Genomic DNA, 20,243 nt, shown 5'->3' with positions numbered 1-20,243 from the left:
TGGGTTTCAGTGACTAAAGTATGAAACAATATGTGTATGTAAGGGGATGAAGGCCAGGAAGTCCCAAAAAAAGAAAGAGTCCACGACCAGCATGCTTGGCCAAAGGTAAATCTATTGCTGTAGCCTACCTTTTTAAGGAAGCCTTGAGATCTGGCTTCTTCAACTGAGACAAGATACACTGTATACATGATCAATTAGTTTAGTTTAGCTAAGGTAACCATTCATTTTCAATTGTGGTGCCAACATCAACAAGCGTCAAAGCTCGCTCAGTCTCAAGGATTCTTTCTTCTTTGCTAGAAGTATGGTTGGATGAAAGAACACATTCCTACCCTAAAATCCGCTTACAAAACAAATAAACAAAAAAACAACAAACACCACAAGGGAGCAAATGAGTAAGCTACTGGAATCTGGAAGCAGATGACTAATGGGGGAAAGAGATGGAAAACTTCTTCCATATCTATAAGGAGTCAGAAGTAAAGGAAGCCAAGGCATTCCCAGCACGCTCATTACTACCTCTGGAATGAATCCAAGTAATTCAACTTTTCACTTAAAATCTACTTTCGTTCTTCATAAGCTAAAGAGAAGTTAGCAGATGAAGATGAGAACATTTCAGGGTTTTCCAGGTCTAACTGCTAACAATTGAAAGGGGTCTGGAAAGTCACATTAGCAAGAAGCTGTGGTGGAAGAACAGACAGAACAGCAGGCTCCCTGCTACCGTTGTTTCAGCCTGCTGTAATTTAAAGCACACTTTTTCCCCCTCTCCTGTTTGCATTCTCAAAATGCTCTAGAGCCAAAGTAAAAGTTATAGAAGGAAGCAACAGCAAGCTTCCTCAGAACCACAATAGCTTAGGCTCTTGTTAAAAATATTAAACAATTTTGGATTTTCTTCTGTTAAATAATTATCTACAGTACTCTGTTTATTTGGAAAAAAAACCAGAAGCACTCACCTCAGAACAACAATTTATCCCCCAGTTAGACAGGCAGATGAGGTTCTGCCTGAAAGACAGAGAATAGGGTATGTGGAGTTGAAACGGTCTTGTGCTGTAAGTCCAGCACAGTATCATAAAGGAAGACAATCACCTGTTAAAGAACACTCCAGCTACGTTTCTACAATGTGTGTGAAAAGAAAGAACACTGATTTTTACAAAGATCACCCTTATACTAATATTTCCAATATTAACAGAACTTAGAGAACTTGATCTGGAGTAAATAATAAACAAAATCCGTGTTTTAAAAAAGTCCAATCACATTTATATTTCACACTCCAGTACCATCTCTACGCTTTCTCTGGACTATCTCCATCTACTTTGTAGAACATGCATCTGAGCACGATGGAGTCAAAGGTCATCACTTCCCTCTTCAGACAGGAGAGTACTGAACTTCTACGCTATCACAAGCATTAGGACAAAAAAAACCATAGGGTCTAAGACTGAATGCAAGGTTGGAAAAAATCCACCTTCCTTTCCCTAGCCTTCCCTTATTACGTCTCCTCTGTTTCAGAGAGACCGAGTAGGCAGCTTTCAAAACAAAAGCAAGTGATATAACTAAACAAAAGCAGATCTGAAAGGTGAGCAAACCCCACAAGCCACGCAGTCATTATTACTGTGCCAACAGTGCACTTGTTAAAAATGTATATTTTAATTTTCTGTATTGCTAAAGGTCCCAATTTGCCCAGGGATCTAGCTAAGCTGCCATTTTCTACCACGACAGTGTCTAATCTTTATTTAATGGATTTAGCATCTATCTTCACTAGAGTGGTCTCTAAGGGAAAGGGGAGGGGAGTATGAAGGGGCACGAAGAGATGATCAGAGCCCCCCTCTCCTTCATCCATCCGGCGCTCATGTTTGTGTTCAAAATTCAATTACCTCCTTATTGATACTTCACAGAGATATTTAAGCTGCAAACATGAAGCCCTGATTTCCCAGGGGGCCATGCCCCTCTCTATTTCACTGCTCTGCTTCCCCCAGGGTGAATTCCTAAGGCGTCCATATTAATAGGTAATCAGTCACAATTCATTTATTAAACAGCTAGCAAGGTTTATCAGCCTGCCCTGATTAGCCAGAAGAAGCCACTGAATTCCTAATTTATTTATGGAAATGTAAGTGTCTTTTTGAATTCCATTCATGAAAGAGAGGGGTGCTGTGGGTTTGGCACGCAGAATTCTAACAGGAAAGCAGCAGGAAAAATGGGATCTGGGGGCCCTGCAGCTTCAACCTGGGAAACACATAACAGTGACACCCCAGTTTGATAGATTTAGGGCCTCGTGCAAGCAGTCACAAAACAGCTCTTCAGACAGCAAGCATTGCCACCCACTGCAACCACAGAAAGAGGTCCTTACGTGGGGCAGGTTACATGGTTAAGCACCACCGTGAATCTGTGATGAAGTAATGAACAAACAGTATTAAAGAAAAGTTTCATAAATAAAACAGAGTAGCGCTGAAGACAACTGCCATGGAACACATATACAAGTTTACGTATAAAATTCAGCTCTGAAATTTGCAGAGTACCAAAACTCTCACAGTTACTTTTGTTATCATAAGTCCAATTGAAACTTTTAAAAATGCAAACACTGCCACTGCATTTTCCATAATAGGCACAGAAGCTTAAGGATGCTGCTGTATTACCAGAAAGTAAAAACAGCTAATAAAAAAAACCATTCGTCTCTATTGTTGAAATGAGAAATGGAGAAATCAATAGAAAGCAGAACTTACACATACACTTAAGGTAATCAGGATACAGTTTCTGGTAACACAAACCTTATGTACAGGCCTCTGACATTCAAGGCCACCGAGGCTAAAAACCACTTTCTTTTTCATAGAATCATTAGGGTTGGGAAAGACCTCTAAGATCATCTCATCCAACCATCAACCAACATCCCCAACACACCCACTAACCATGGCCCTCAGTGACACACCTACGCTGTTCTTGAACGTCTCCTGGGACGGTGACTCCACACTTCCCCATTCCAATGCATCAGCACTCTGAGAAGAAGCGTTTCCTAGTATCTAACCCGAACCTCCCCCAGTGCAACTTAAGGCCATTATCTCTCATCCTGTCTCTAATTACCTGGGAGAAAAAAAAAAAAAAAGGCAATTATTCCTTTCAGCTCTGCAGTCATTTCTGAAATTTGTACCTACCTGAATTTTACTCACCACAGCTGCTTAAACATAAAACAATTAGGAATGGAAGACTATACTGGATGCTTTTTTCTTTCCCTACAAACCTTTGCCAAGTTCCCCTGTTGCCTCCGTGTGTTTAGTAACTTTTCTGAACAGTTCAACTGGCAAACAAGAATAGGGATTGCACTGTCAATCCCACACACAAGCGGGACAGCCCACAGATGGACACGAGAGCCAAAAGGTTGTTTTCAATTTAGTGATTTAGATTTCAAAACTGTTTGGTTACTTCAGTATTCTGATCCGATTATTAACTGATTTGAAAAGCATTAAAACCCAACAACTCAGAACATAAATAATGGAGGATGAAGACACCCCTCTACTATATTGCATTACACATAGAAATCACCCCAGTTCAATTACAATAACTTCAAATGATATTTAAAATAGCAGTACAAAATCCTACATGGCTTAAGACAGGCTACACCTATGTTAACCCTCTGCATTTACGTACACAAGCTCAATTGTTACACACAAGGTTTTAATTTGCTTAAGAGTTCGTTATGCAAAAAAGAAATTCAACAGTATATTCAAGCTTATTTAATATCCCTGCTTCAGCTACAACCCACACTCTGAAATAAAAATAAATTATTTCCTCTTAAGTTATAGTGGTCAAACACAAAAAGATGTAGTGCATGCAATAAATACATTCAAAACACTGGCAGGAATGAGCACCTGAATTCTCCTATGACCAGAACTTGTACGTTTTGGGTATTTAAAGTCGGGCTGCATAGGGAAACAAGTTCTGGAAGAAGCATCTTTCACTGCTCAAGAAGCAATCAAGTGATTAACTGTTACCAGCCTATGTTTTACACTGGCATGGGTAATTCAGTGCATTTTTCAAGATTTCCAAATACCTTTCCTCAACTACATAAAGAGGACTCAATTCTGGCACAACTGGCAGACATCACATGGTTTTACAGCAGGTCCCAACATCTAATCAGGACGTGGCTCCCAATAGCCAGGCTCTCCAAGCCTCATTGCTTGGGAACTGCAAATGAAACCAGCAAAAATAAAACCACCTGTTCCCCTCCTGAATTTAGCCATACTTCACCTTCTCCCCCTTCAGCAGTAAATTCACAATAGCAATTTCAAGCTATGACTGTAGAATAAATAAGACCAAACTCACCACTGAGCAGGTTAAGCAGGATGCTTGTGCATGTTCTTATTGTGAAGCTCACTGAACTTCAAACTCCACATTATTTTCACCCCATCAAGAAGTCCATTTTAATGTAACTGAATCCGATACAGAATGCCCAGTAGAATCCACCTTGATATTACATATCCACTGAGCTCAAGACAGAACTGGGATTTGTGGCCCACCATAAAACCCAGAGGAAAGGTTTCAAAATTAAAAACAAAGTGTTACATATGCATTCCTTCCTTTCTAAATGCCATTTGATAACAAGTGGAGGTGAACACCCATTAATCTGCAAGTTACTGTTCATTCTTTTGTGCCGTCTCATCAAGTCATCCATCTCAAACATCTATTTCTAGCACTCCCATAACAAAGCCCATATACTTCTAAGGTTACTGCAGTAACAAACCACATGGTTATAATAAAGGATGGGATAATTATTTCCTGTCTTTCTTGCATACAGAGTTGATGCTGGTAGCACTATACTTGTAGTGGCTTATAAAAATTACTTCCTACACACCTTCAATACACAATAAACACAAATATAGTTTGTGTGACAGCAGTTCACATGCAGATCAGAGTACAGTTTAGGACAAAAATGAGAATCTCTAATTGACACCGTGGAGGAAATTAGTTTGTAGTTGCATATGCTGTATTTTGCTGATGAAAATGAGGTTATCATTTGAAAAAAAAAAAAAAAGCATTATGAGATCTTTAATGACAACAGGTTATTAAGACCTTTGTGATAGACCTCACTAAATTTAACATTTCCAACAGCAGAGAGCCCCCTAGAGATACCACAGGAAAACAGTTCAGCAACCTAATGCTGCTTATTCCACCCTCCAGCTCCTTGGAACTCCCCTCCAACTACTGCCTAAAACAGACTGTATCTGGTCTAGCAGAACAGACATTAAAACCTCAAGTGAGAAAACAGAAACCACATTTCAACTTGAAATAAAAAGCAATCCAATAAAACATAGGAAAGCAGCTGAACTACATCATTTAGCTTTACTGTCACAGCTTACAGCTATGAAGAGTACAGAACGCATCTTAAAGCTCTTCTCATTGTGAGCAAAAATTACAGTAAAATTTCAGAAAGACTAAAGTCACCCATTTTTTCAGAACCAACCATTAACATACAGCATTTCGGAGACAGCAAACTGAAGCGTGGTACACCAACCACAGGTCTGCTTCCACGTGCTGAGAGCCCAAGTTAAAACTGACACTTACAAGCCTAACTTTGTGTGTTAATTCACCAGACTTACCATGACATGGGTTTGCAGTGTGCTCAGGGAACAACAAGCTCTTGGACACCTTAAAAAAAATCCACAAACAGCCTTCAAGCATGCTTTCATGGGGAAGTATAAAGTAATGTTTTATTACCAAAATAAATTCCTAAGATCAAGCACCTCACTGGAAGGGGGAGGTGAAGAACAAACTTGTAATGAATACGATGAGAAGAAGTAGTATGTTTCCTCTGCTGACACAGGCATTAGGCACTCTCTTTTGACCTCCAGCCAGAACTCAAAAAGCCACAACAGAACCTTCCCATACAGATGGAGACCACTCAAAATGTCTTAGTACCCAGACAAATTCACAGTAGAATTAAAAGTTGTACTTTTAATATGAAAGTAGACAATTAGTAGAAGCTTGTTAAAAAGGTATGTTGTAAAATCTCCACCACTATTCATTCATTTTAGCCAGATGTGACTTTTTTTTCCTCTGGAAGACAGTTTTTATGCAAGGAAATTGAGACAATAAATTAATTCAAAGCTTCTCACCCATGTGTTCAGGCTGCATTTCTGAGAATACCCTTTCTAGGATGTTCTAAAAGTCAAAGAGAAGTGCTGTCTTGAAATCCAAGCCCTTTTCCAGAAAGCTGCCCATAGACCTGAAATCAGAGATACCTACAGCTGAAGAGTAACAGGCAAGCAAGAGAAACAAAACATTACTGGCACCACTTAATCCATAAAGTGGCTGGAATTAATTGGTATGACCTATTTTAACTTGTCCTGGATTTACCAAGGTTGTTCACATTGACTTAGGCTAAAATGGTTTTTCTAAAAACAGTTGGTACTAAAACTCTTTGTTTAACAAGATATTTGTTTCATTTCCTTCCCCTCTTTGAAGATCACCGTCCTATTGTCTGATGCCGTATACCTGCTGCATAGCCTCATGATCTTCCTATCATAAAAGAAAACCTACCTTCACCCATTTTTTTCCTTTAGAAGAACTGCTGTGAACATAGTTGCTTTCTCTTCATATCTTGCAGGCACAAATATAATCTTCCACTTCTTTCTCTAAAATGACTTCTTAAAAGCTTCATATCTAACCTAACACATGTAAACTCAGAATAAAGAGATGGGAATTGTCTCACCTCCTGAATGACAGCACAAACCCTGCAAGACCCGTCAGACTGCCCAGAAGTAATATTCCAACTTCACTTTTACAGTAAAACATGAAAATATGATCTGCCAGATTCATATCTGAATAATTAATCCAGCAGCCACCAGCATACACAACAGATAGCCTACTATAAACAACAGCCCAGTTGTCAGATAGGATCTCTCACTATTATGCAATTACTACGTATCAGGCAAATATATACTTCCAAGCAGTCTTAACAACTACAATGGAGACTCCTTGTGGAGTTTTTCCCTGCAGGCCTAGATCCTTGGAGGTGGGCGAGCATTCCTTTCCTGTTTGTCCCTTTTGCCACTCCACTCCTGTACCACTTTTCCACCGTGCTAATCTTTCCAACTGTAACACCAGGTATGAGTACAGACTAGGAAAAGAAGTCCTTGAGAGCAGCCCTGCCAAGAAAGACTTGGGGCTCCTGATGGACAGAAAGCTGAACATAAGCCAGCAGCGTGCACTTGCAGCCCTGAATGCCACTGGTACCCTGGGCTGCATCAAAAGAGGGATGACCAGCAGGGAGAGGGAGGTGATTGTCTCCCTCTACCCTTATAAGGCCCAATCTGCAGTACTGTGTCCAGGCCTGACAAAATGGTGTCTGACATGGAAGTACAGATGGAACAAACGTGTCATTGAGTTCCTGTATTTGGAAAAAATTGCACCCATTGACACTTATTGACACTTACTGAATGTTTATGGAGACCAAGCAGTGGAGAACTAGCTTAGTGGGTAGTGCATTTCAGCAGTGGTGGCAGCAGCGTGAGAGAGAAACTGTGTTCTAGATGGCCAGGCAGATCTTCATGAGCACTGTGTGCAGGCTCTTGTTCATTGCTGGCAGAAGTGCACACCTAATGGTGCTGACTACATTGAGTGTTAGTGTTTCATAGCAAGAATTTGTTTTATCAAATAGTGTTATTGTGCTCTTTGTACCTGTTGTAGTTGCCATGGAAATATATAGGAGGTATTACTTCTGGAGCAACCTCTGTGTGTGAGAGGGAGAGCTGCAGGATAATAGCTTTTAGTTTTTCAGACTTATTTTAAAATGCTGAGTTGGAGTTGCCAGATAAAGCTCGTTAGATCAGAAGGATGTTTTCTGCCAGAAATAACGTAGGTCACAACAGGTCTCCTCTGTTTCAGTGCTGGCTGAGACAAAGGAAGAATGCAATTCACATTGCTACAACTTGGGGAAGCTGTGAAGAAAGCATGGAATTGCTCACAGAGCTGAATGACCAAAGAGGGAAGCTTGGAAACAACATAGGGAAAGGGAGACTCTGCCTCTTTTTTGCATTTTCTCTTGGAATGAAATAAGAAATGGAAAACATTTTCTCCATTATTGTCATTAAGAATGCTTGGAAGTATATATTTACCCACTGATACATTCAATAATTAATTCCTAGAAGAGAATACAATCAAAGTTTTCATGCTGTTCCATGTAGATTGCTCTCTGTCCTAACCCTTTAATAGCTCATAGCTGTAAACACTAGCCCTGCTAGAACACAGATAAATATAATATGTCATTACAAGATTGCCCTTCTTACATCCAGATTTCAATGCCTAACGAAATGCAAATAGCTATCATCATTCTGACACTTTGATCTCTGAAATAAAACCACTGTGTTTCGTTATAGCCAAACTAAACTTCCGTGCATGAAGGATCAGTATTGCAGAAGACAGGGCTTAAATGTTAAGGAAAAGGCAAGTTTGGGCACAATCAGCTGCGTAGAGAGACAGAGCAGACTCGCACTGAGAATGGAGAAGAGGAAGACTACAGCCATTCTCAGTAGCAGCACATCACAGCAATAAACTCAATGTGCTAAGTGAGAATCAGAGCAGAGTCCTCCGTTCCTTTCCCTCCCCCCATAAAACCTGTATTTCTGCAGGAGATATATGGGAACTAGTTATGAAAGTCAAGCAATTAAAAAGCATTTCAGGGGTATTCACGGGACTGAACCAGCCACAAGTGCCTGACAGTTCTACGCGTGTGCTGGTCCCTGGAGAGCCATCACACTTCAATTACTATCACTAACATTAGTCATTATCAGGCTGGCTGCAGTCCCTCGGGAAGGCAGCTTGTGATGACAATATCCAGCCCCTCCTTGTAAAACAATTCATTAGGCAAAGCGGAACAGCTGGGGCAGCCACGTGCAGGCCCGTAGGCCGACCGCCCGCCGGGGCCTGCAGCCCCCCTTCTCCTTCAGCTGTAATGGCCCCTGGGGACGCTCTGGGTTTAATCAGCGTTCCTTATACGCAGGGGAAGCATTTGATTGCAAACTTAAACTAATGGCACTTGGAAGGTTACGGCAATCATCAGATAAGAGGCTTTAGGGCATTTTTATCTTGTTCTAATGCTCACGAGCTAATGAGGCAATAAGAGACAGATACTATCAGACTTGGTCTAGCAACATCACACACAGGATGCTGCGTTTGCTGGTAATGCAGGAGGCGAGGTGGCAAGTCCATTATTGATCCTGTGGAGGATTTCATGCTCAGAACAGCTGAAATCACACAATGTAACAACAAAATACTACGAGGCTGTTCACGTAGCCTTGTGCGTGTTGCCACCTGACCCAAACCAGAGGAAACTAAAAAGAGAATACAGCAATACCCCACCTATGTCTGCTCAGTCTGATGGACAAGTACACTGTATTTCCTTTCTCAAAGCACAGACCAGTCCTTACATCCTGAGTAATAACTCCGCTGCCTTCAAGCTAGAAGGCCAGATATGCCACTGAACAGGTAAATAACCCCTGGCGTTAGCATGGATAAAAACTAACAATTTTTAACCTTCATATAGTTTGCAAATAGAAGTATTTTCACATATAGAAGACAAACGGATTTTAAGTAATAGATACAGACCAGTTGCAAAGGTTTGAAAGTGTCTGCCAAAGCATCTCCCAAGATTTGTATGGCGTTTTTGTGTTTCTTAAACCCTAATGGAAAAATGCACATAACCTTATGCTTGATCAAACTTTCCCCTATCTTCAATTCCTCCACTGACAGTAGTCCACAAGTTATCCTGTCAGAATAAGAGTAGCAAAAAATAGACTTCTGACAGTATAATGTAAGAACATTTTGTTTGTAGTCATGTTTCTTTCTGCATCAAGCATGTGGCAGGTAGAAATGCTTTAATGTGACAGCCCATTCCCTTACTTTTGTGGCTAAAAAGCTCTTCAGTCAAGCCCCATTTGACCCCCTGCTTGTCTACACAAGTGATGGTGCCTTCACTGTTCATTTGAACTGAGACACAGAGGAGCCTTTGTGTATGCTCAGAATCTCTCTCTCTCTTCCTCTGCTTAAAGAATGATACTGAATGCACTGTATCTCCATACACAGAAAAACAGGTTCCCTAGCCTCAGTTACACAGATGTAATCAGCTCTGCAGATGGAAGTATTTGGAAGACCATTCCTCATCCCGTAAAAGTGTGAAAGCCACCACTTCCATATAAAAATCTGCAAGTCTCTTGTTCCAAACCAGGCAGCTCAGATGGAGGCACACAGCAGAGTTTCACGTGAGATCTTCTGCTCAAAGTTGATGAGCTGAACCAAGTGCCTCATGCTATTATGTTCAAGTGAGACTGTAGAATGCAGGTGCTGAATTAACTTACTTCTAGAACAGATCTAACATCACAGAATCATCAGATCACTGGATGACGTGGACTACAAGGGCTCAGGAGTTCACCTACTCAAAAGAGAGTCAATTACAGGGTCAGGCTGCATCACTGGAAGTTTTATTCAGCCCGGCCTGGAAAAGCTCCAAGAATGGAGTATGCACAGTCAACCTGCTAGTTGAACAACATGTTCAAGTGCTTGACTGACCAATGCTAATGTCCTCACAAGGCACAAATTTGATAAGCATACTAAAAATCTTTCAGAAAACGAATGTTGACTGATTTGATGAATGATTCCAGAGTTTTCAAAGCAGTGTTTATTCAGCTGGTCTCCAGATTAATCAGATATTTTCCTCGCCTTTAACACTGAAAAGACTTCCCTCTCCTAACTATTAGAATTACCTAGAACAACATTCACTGTATCAACAAACTCAGCAACTCTTTTCTAGAAAGGATCAAACTCATTGCAGAATTTCTTTATATTATCAAACAAACTAGAGGAGAGCTCTGAGAAGATGTTCAGTTATTTAGGAAGGAATGCCAAGGTACAACTCCAAGTATTATTTATTTATTTATTAAGGCAAACAGTATGAAGTACCTTTCACATCTACAGACCAGAACTGGAGACGTAAATAAGAAGAAGAAAAGGATGAGGAAAAACAAAGGCAGACATCTCAGTAAGATCAGATAAAAAGTGTCTCACTACTCAGTTTTTACTGAGAATTGCTGTTGCACTGGGCACCACTCATTAAAATCAACAGTAGTTTTAACATTATGGATATCTGCCAATTATTTGGCCACTTAGCATGTGATCCTTACACAAAACTTTGGAAACCCAGTTACTAGACCCAGACAGACGTTGTCTAACGCTTGAAAATCTCCTTGTATTTCCAGCATTAGGTTTCAGAATTAACAAACAAGCAATGACAGATGTAAGATGTAGTTTAGACATAAGGAAAAACTTTTTCTCTCAAAGAGTGGTGAGGCACTGGAATGGCCTGCACAGGGAGGTGGTGAAGTCGCTGTCCCTGGCAGTGTTCAAGAGGCGTATGGATGAGGAGCTACGACATATGGTTTAGTGGCTTGTGGTAGCAATGGCAATGGGAGGATGGTTGGACTAGATGATTTTCTAGGTCCTTTCCAACCTCGTGATTCTGTGATTTTAAGAGTACTAGGAATGCTAAGATGTCATCTACATACATTTAAAAATTATCTACACAATCACAGTGTTGACGTTGTATATTATTACCTCCCTTCCCCAAAGGATGCCCAAATGACTTAGAGAAATTTCAATATGAAATTTCAGATTCAGGCTTCAGATGAAAGTTTGACTTTCACAGTTACTTTAAATATTTAAAAATACTCCTGAAAGAAAACATTTACTAAAATTTTTTCACATAAAAAAAAAATCACAGACAAATAATCCAACCTGAAATATCTAATTAACAAAAGATTCTGCATACACAGCATGCAGAGTACATACTGATAAAAGTATAAACAACAGGCATAAAAAAAAAATAACTGCAGAGAGAAATTGCAGAAGTTTGAACCTCTGTCACATTTAGGAGAGTTCCAGGATTTTCCCCCTCTGCAAACTCCAATAGTATATACCTCCTTCTGCAGCAAGCAGAGTCATCAATGCCTGAAGATTAGAATGCTATATTAGTACTCTCCACAGAAATCTACAACAGCACTTTCCCCTCAGAGTAAGGGACAGAGAAAAAGGCTGAGATACAAACATTTCTGAAGCCTTGAGAAATACTGTTTCTACTTCAAAAGCAGACAGACCTTGTGCTTCCATCCCTAAGGATCCATGCAGCATTTTTCCTTTTTTTTTTTTTTTTTAGGAGCATGACAGTTACCTGGATACAGCATTGTTTCATGCTAAAAATGCATAATTTATGCATATGGTTAATACATTTTATATCACCATTAGAGCGTGTCTCCCTAATGTTGTATTTAGGAACAGTTTGGACCAACCATTTTTTCTGCACATAGAGCAACCACACACCCACTTATTTAAAATAAACAACAGCAGCCGAGGTCCAGACCCAATTTCCATCCTCACCATTGCAACCTAATCTCCTAGCAAGTTAATGCAAATCAAAGCAAACATTTTTCTGACACCGGTAGCAAAGCGCGCTCCTCTCCCAAGAGAGACCTGTAAAACAGGACAGTCACTGACAGCAGTACAATTACTGACACAGATACAGACTTTATGGACATGTTTATCTCTGCTGTAAATCCACACTCTCTCTCCACTCCGATTCATGAGTCATAAAGAAATTGCAGATAATGAAAAAGTTGGAGAAATTTACAACGTGTCGGAAACCTCAGACAGCCAGAAGAAATTAAAGAGCTGACTGAGGATAAATCACACAGGTACAATTAAAACTTCCTATTCCTTCTTCACTTCCAAACTGGGGTACAAGCCAATGGAGATGATGGAAAGTTGAGGTCATGACTCCTCCGACTGTAATCATTTCTTAACTACCTACATGTCTAAATTAGCCAATTCACAGATCATGCTCAAATGCCAATTCCACGCTGGCATTCCGATGCCTCACTCTTCCACCCAGAAAGAATCCTGTCAGTAAATAAACCACCCAGCAAGCAGCATAAGAGAATGTGATTTCCTCATCCCTCCGCAGATGCAGAGTACACCTCTTACCATATCACCCTGCCTTAAAATGAAGCAGATCTACAGCATGGGAGGGGAGAATAAAGAGAACCGGGAGAAAGGCCAAGGTTTCACGTGGAAATCATGGCAGCCTGGACATCACAGTGACAGGGGCTGTATAAATACCCTAACAGATCACAAGCGTTCTTTTCACTTTTCTGAAACAACCAAATAATGGTCGAGAGTTACAATGAATGTAAATCAAAAATAGCCTGTATTAACTTTGTATTTTTTCCAGGAAGCCCGTAACGGGTAAGGAAAACAAAAGCAAGCATTAGCATTTCAATTGATCGTGCAGTTCCTGAAAAAACCTCTCTGATCATTTCCTAAGCCACAAATGAACCATCCATAACGTGAGACATTTTCTGGGGGAAGTCTACTAATTCAACGAAGTAAATCCTTATAGTAACAGGATATTAAAGAAATCCAGTGTCCAAAGAGCATAATTTTGTTGTCCAGCTATAAAACTCTGCCTTCAAGCTCTGAAGCGCAGTGTATACTATTTCAAAGTCTTTGCAAACGCAGTACTAAATAACAAAATAAGAGAGAAATATGCTTCCAGGCAAAGCTGAAATGCAATGAAAATTCATTCAGCAAGGCAGGGAAACGTAAAGGAACAGAAAGAAAAACAGTTGCTACGAAGAAAATACTGAGCAGGGCAGAAATATGACATGGAGGCATACTGAAGTGCATGCATCTCAAACTGTTTCCTTCCCAGGCAGGACAGCCCACCTCACTGTAGTGTATTTAATTTAGAGTATTCTTAAGTTTAAGACCATAATGAGCATTAGACTTGGCATAAAATATTCTAAGTCCAACATATTTCAAACAATATAAATGATTCCAGGAACACATTTTCCTCCTCCATGTTTTAGATAAATATAGACACACTAGTGCTCGAAGCTCTACACTTCTGGAGCTGCTGGCTTTTAACAAAGAAGCAGCAAGCACCCTCCTTACTCTTGTCAGTAGTCAAGATGCTAAGAACGCTGCTGTATCTTTCTAATCACAAGCACCACGGTCTCCAAGTCTTGTTGTATCATCCAGACTTGGATCCACACCATGCAAACCTCCTTTACTTTGCTTCTTCTTTCTATAACAGTCTTCTTCTCAACCTCCACCAGTACTTTAAGTGGTCTTACTTCTCCCAGGAAATAGTCACAGGAAATTCAGCAGAGTCTGCTGCTTTCTAGATAAATCCCCAAAAACTCATTTTGGTTAACCAGAAACTGTGAGAAACCAGTTTGCAAAGGTATAACCAGGCTTCTGAGCTTAAAAAAGCCTTGGTGTTAATTAAATCAGGACTAAATAAAGAGCAGTTATGGTTATTACTTTTTTTTTTTAAATCTGATAAATTACATCATTAACATTACAAACCCACTTTGGTACACAGGCCTCTCCTTCTGCTTGGAGCCCACAGGCAACGTACATTGATACTACACATAGGCACTCCTAGGAAAGATGACTCATTACAGGAAATGAAAGACGTGGTTCATTAAGACAATAAACGACCCTCCTTTCTTTCCCCAGTTCCATTCTAATTCAACAGCTTACGCAAAGTTCAACTTCAATGCAAATAGAGTGTCATGCCTTGTTTTTTAAAGCTTAAAAGATAACGCAAGCTCAATCTACCAAAGATGGAGTCCCTGATTTAAACCTACACTCCTAGCTGGGAGCAGAATTAAGAGAAAAAAAAAAGCTTTAAAATTGTCCATGTCAAGAGAAGGCTGCAAGGACCACAGACAGAACTAAGTAAATGTTTCAAAGACATGCCACAGTTAAACTCCGCCCAAGGAAAGAAGGAAAGACAGAACTGCTCTGTTTCTTGAAACCTACAACAAAGTTGAACTTGCAGGCAGGAAATCACACACCGCATTTACCTGAGAAAAATGAAAAACGGAAGACTACCAGAAAAGAGTGGCAATCTGTAACTAGCTGGGTGTTCAGAATGAACCTCTTTGTTCTCCAGAAACTTCAGAGGCTTCTGAGGCTGCAGAGGACTACAATTCACAGCCAAGGCCAGCTTAACTTGAGAGCAAGGAAGCTGTTCCTCATCCCCATCTCCATCTGTCCCTTTTTGCCTCTGAAAAGTTCTCTCCCTTACAGGAACACTTCAGTGATTTCTGGCAACACTTGCTAAATTACCATGTGTTACAGTCCTGCCTATGACAAAAAAAAAACACCAACAAAAACCCAATACCTTCCTTCCACACCCCCATTTTATCACCAACAGGCCAAAGGCAAATACCTAAAGAAGAGCATAAGACAAGGGCAAGCACACAGCCCAGTCTGCCTAGTAATCTTTCAGCTCTCTGCATCTCTAAGATTTCCAAGCTACCAGCAACCTCTTTGTTAGAAGGATTTATCACCCAGTAATTTGTCTCATTTATTCAGTGAGGTAACTTTGTGCTCACAACCTCTGGTGGCAATAAGCTTTGCCTTTATGGCACACAGCGGGTCTCACCTTGCTTTTGTCCTGACACACTACTGGTTCTCTCTGGCCCCCATACTTAGTGAAGAGCTGCTCCCCATACACACTTCCTCTGTGTTCATCAGTTCTGCAGACATTTTTCCACGTATGGCACAGTTGTCTATCCAGGTGAAAAACTCCTACTTATTTATTCATTTTTCACATTAATGAAAACTATCACTAATTCTGACTACAACCTAGTTGACTCTTCCTTTATCACTGGTGCTCCGAGATTGACACCTTTGCTGTTCACCTGACATACCCACCTCACCCAGGGCTAATTCTTGGCCCCTTAGTTAGCATCAAGCAGCTCCTTCACTATAGGATAGCTATTTAATTTGCTTGATCATGCTGAACATATATGGAAAAGAAATTGGTACTGCAGAGAAGAAAATGAGAGAAAAGTTTCTGGATTCCAGTGAAAGCCAGGACACACAAAACTAAGAGGGATACTTGGTTGAGTATGTCCAGTAATAGTCTCATTGCTCTCGAAGTATGTGGATTTGAGATTGGACAATGCAGTCGTTATATATTCCTAATTTTACAGGAAGAAAAGCACAAAACAGCTTCAGCTCCAAATATAACTATAATCTAACCCCAGTGAGAAGACTAGCACTGCTGACAGGGAAATTATAAACAGTATTCATGTTTGTAAGGTCCATTATTCCACGTTTTCTAGTATTGAAGATAGATAATGTACACAAGTACCATTAGCTTTCCAGATGTATCAGACCTTAAAAAGAATCAGAATTGCAGGAAGTCTTGCTCTAGCGATATCATCAAATCTACCCTATGATAGCACAGCAGGCTTATAGTTATTCCAGCACCAGCAATACTTTACAAACAGGCAGTATGTGTGTACACCTGGGCCACACAAGCTGCTCTCAGACACTGAAGACAGCTAGCACAGTGCTAGCATTTTAAAAGAACTGGTGGAATAGCCCAAATGTTTCGGAGTATATCAGCCTTCCATTGAACCCAGGCAAACTAGAAATACACCTCATATGAATTTAAGAAGGCATATAATTAAGTAATGATTAACTTAAACTGAAATCTGAGCAATAGATTCGACAAAATGTAACTTTAAGTGCAGGAATCCTGCCTCGATAAAGCTTTTAAAGAGGTAGCCAGTACCACACTTCCTTTAACCCAGTGAATCATAATACAAAATTGACATGAAGGGTGCTGTGAACTGGTTCAATAACAGATCTCACAACATAATTACAAAGTCACTAAATAGGCATATTTGTCATGGAGCACTGCAGGAATCATCGTGGTCGGGAACAGCATTTTTATCTGTAACTCAGACAAAACCAGAAGCCTTTGAAAATACAAAGAATTGGAATGTAAAAGACGACACTGGAAAGTAAAGTAAATAAAATACTGACAGAATGAAGCAGAGTTGTTTGTCACACGATACAGAGGAAACAAGAAAATATTGTCAAAAGGACAGTGCAAATTTAGAACACAAAAAGTGTCAAAATAACTCTCAAGAAGAACTTCAAATCATGACAAACTGCACAGAATTTTAAACAAGTATCAAGACTGCTATCAGAAGCTTCATGCTGCCATCTAGAGGAGGGCGACCAGCAGGGTTTCTTAATCCTGTTTTTGACAAGCAGTTTTGATTATCAACTATGTAAAACATGGAATACTAAGTTTCAGTAGAAAAATACGTAATCAAATCATACACCACTGAAACAATACCACAAGCTCTTTAATTTTAATGAGCAGATCTTTGGGATTTTTCTTCTTGTTCTCTTACTAGCAAGAGAAAAAGACAGTATTGGAAGAAACAGTCCTGAAAACCCATGTTCAAACTTAACATGTCATTATACATGAAGGATTTTCTAACATAAATGTGTATGTCATGAGACACAAAGCACTCAATGTGTTACAGATTAAAGGAAGATTGACTTCAGTGAAAAGAAATTGCAAATATGGTGAGAGGTTACATAAACCTTAGAAATTGAAGATTTCAATTGCCACAGACTAATGGATGCCACTCTCAAACCTCAGACTTTTTATTTTCTCACTTGGTCTTCTTTTCATATTTCTTTCCAGTAAAAATAAACAGAAATAAATACAGCAAAAATAGTTAAGCTTTTTTGTTCTCTTAACTTGGGTTCTGCTTAAACTCCATTTAGTATACCAAAACTGTTTGACGTGTAAACCTACAGCTTAATTGACAGAGCCAATCATCAGCCAATTTTATTATTTGATTAAGATTTCCATCGTTAAAGTATAACTTCTACTCCACTAAAAGCTTTATTCAATCCTTGTAGACGTTAGCACTGAAAGTAAATTTCTACCTATGGAGAGTGCGTTCAAACAGGCTTAATGATCTATCGATAAGAAAGCATTAAGGTAATCCAGGCTTAAAATCATGAGACTTCAAAGTTCGACTGCTTTTTGTTATCCACTGAAACAAAGCTGAAAAATCTTTAAGTCTAAAAATGTTCAGAGCTTCATATAAAGCCCAAGAGTTATCTGCAACTGAAGTCTATGACAAAGCAAAATAAAGCAGAAAAAGTTAAATGTGTCCATATGCACAGGTACTGCTTAAAGGAAGCACAATCCCTTTGGAATCTTCAAAGCTGGATCACCATGTTAACAACAAAATCCTAAATGCAACAATGACAAAAAACACACCTTTTCGCCCCTCCTTAAAAAAGGCACTGACATAAACTGGTTGTTGGTAAGCGAGATGAAGGTCACTGAAGAATGCAGTGACAGCACCTCCTGCTATAGCTGACTATGGAAAAAAATAACTGCAGAAGCCCAAAGTTGCAAGAGCACTAATGCCTAACAGAATCCTGCACAGCAGTTAAATTTTCACTCTGTAGGCAGTACACAAAGTCTCACAGAAGTACTGGCACAGATACCCTGATAAAGAACGTTAGCACCTAAGTGGGAAATGAAGCAAAACGAGTGATTTACCTCAGCCAAAGTTAAGCCAGAAATTTACGGGCCACTAGAAAATGCCAGACCTTAACATTCAAAACAGAAAACAAAGTCTAAAATAAGAAATTCTTTTAGATGTGCTCTACTAGGCTTCACTGCACCCATGACAGGCTTGCTCAGAGCAGCACTCTTTATTCTTCAGAAAATTCTCTACTGCACTGTCATAATTGTGTGACATTTCCCACATCTGTAAACGTACTTTTCTGGCTTGAAGTGCAACGCAAACACACAGTTGAGTGGCAAGATTTATAACGCAGTCATCACACCTGTGCACAGAACTCACATTCATCCAGGCCCAGCTGATAAGCCAAGTTCTGCAGGCCACGAACCTTCTCCATCAGGTTAGCTGTAGTGAGGCTCCCCAGCTCTAAGAGGGAAAAGAGTGATTTTTAAGTGTCTGTAGCCCTCTGGTGGCAGTTTATGTTTACCACTTCACAGAGCATTCAAGTCAGACTTTCAGCAGTATCAGTTTACAGTGTACAGCATATGTTCTTTAACTCTCACAACTCATAATGACCAGCAAGTCGTTCTAACCATTCCAAAGCAGGAATCAAAAAAACAACAAAAAACAAAGAAAAACTAAACAGGGATTTACTGGTTCAAAAAAGCAGTAACAAGGAGAACAACTGTATTTGTAATCAAGATATATTCTTGCAGGTGGTAGGACTAACTAAAGATATAGGTAGTGAACAAGACAAAGACTCCTAAGTAGAATCATTCAGCTGGAGATTCTGATTCTGCAGACGTATGGACAAGAGGCCTGAGGCTATGGGGCTTACTCACAGGAGCCTCTTGCCTTCAGAATTGAAGCAAATCAATAGCATGATAAAAAAGTAAAAACAGCACATATGGCTGGGCAGTCAGGTCAAAACCCTGGAAGAAACACTGAACACAGTAAGAGGAACATCCCCCATCCCTTCAGTTCCAGAAGGCTTCAGAAGGTCTCTCGAGCTCAGCTTTTTAGCAGGCACTGAATTCCCACCCGCAGACAACCCCGCTGCCCATGGTGCCCATACTCACCCTTTAACATATCGATATCATCATTTTCCAGTTCAGCCATCCATTTGGGAGGCGAGCTTGTAATAGGCTGGTTTAGGGGGAAGAAAAAAAAAAAAAAAGGAAAAAAAAAAGGCAAAGCATGCTCAGAGAAGTACATTTTTAGCTGCATACAAAGCCTGATGTAGCATTTACAACCAGTTACACTGACAGGATAAACGCGATGGCTCCAGGTACTCTACAGGGATACTCTAACACCTATCTTCCCATCTTCTAGCTCTCCCTGTGCAAGCTGGGAGTTACAACAAGGCAGCAGCTAAAGCCAGCAGCAATAGCAGCATTCCCCAAGGCTCAGAGCAGCGCCTTCCTCCCGAGCTCTGACAAGCCGCAGCCACAGTAAGAGCCACACAGCACGAGGCGGGAGCAGCTTACGCTTTTGAAGGAGGCGGCGAACTCGGCGACGCCGGGCACTGGAAGAGAGAAGCGAAGAGCACCGGGTGAGCGCGGGGCCGGGCCCGCAGCCCCACCATCGCCCCGCCATCACCCCGCTCGCACGGGCCCGCTGCACTCACGCTGCTCAGGCCACAGGTCCGGAGAAGCGCGGTCAAGCTTCTCGAAACTCAGCAGTGAGGCTTCCAGATCGGCACCTACAATACAGGGAGCGGAGCAGAGATGAAGCGGCACCCGGCCAGACCTCACCACAGAGTGACGATAACCCCATCCGCGCGCCTTACCGTCGCCGGGAGCGGCCATCTTGCGCGTGTCACGTGACCTGAAACCGCTGCCCGCGGGAATC

At 40.6% G+C, this 20,243-nt stretch overlaps 1 protein-coding gene across 6 annotated transcripts in view; it reads right to left on the bottom strand.

The window, feature by feature from the left end:
* The window catches only part of LIN52 (lin-52 DREAM MuvB core complex component), a 41,854-nt gene extending 21,645 nt beyond the window's left edge, over positions 1–20,209 (bottom strand). Inside the window, exons 1-7 of one of the 6 annotated variants that reach the window (XM_040700996.2) lie at positions 20,182–20,209; positions 20,020–20,094; positions 19,880–19,917; positions 19,472–19,538; positions 18,735–18,818; positions 18,392–18,399; positions 16,860–17,254 (exon numbers count right to left, since the gene is read on the bottom strand). In XM_040700996.2, the coding sequence (XP_040556930.1) occupies positions 17,252–17,254; positions 18,392–18,399; positions 18,735–18,818; positions 19,472–19,538; positions 19,880–19,917; positions 20,020–20,094; positions 20,182–20,200 (294 nt within the window). In that variant the 5' untranslated portion in view covers positions 20,201–20,209 and the 3' untranslated portion in view covers positions 16,860–17,251. 6 annotated transcript variants of the gene reach the window in all.
* Positions 20,210–20,243: the final 34 nt, after the last annotated feature.

The sequence above is a fragment of the Gallus gallus genome, chromosome 5, assembly GCF_016699485.2.
Source record: "Gallus gallus isolate bGalGal1 chromosome 5, bGalGal1.mat.broiler.GRCg7b, whole genome shotgun sequence".
Taxonomy (NCBI): Eukaryota; Metazoa; Chordata; class Aves; order Galliformes; family Phasianidae; genus Gallus; species Gallus gallus.
This window is presented reverse-complemented; position numbering and strand designations above follow the sequence as displayed.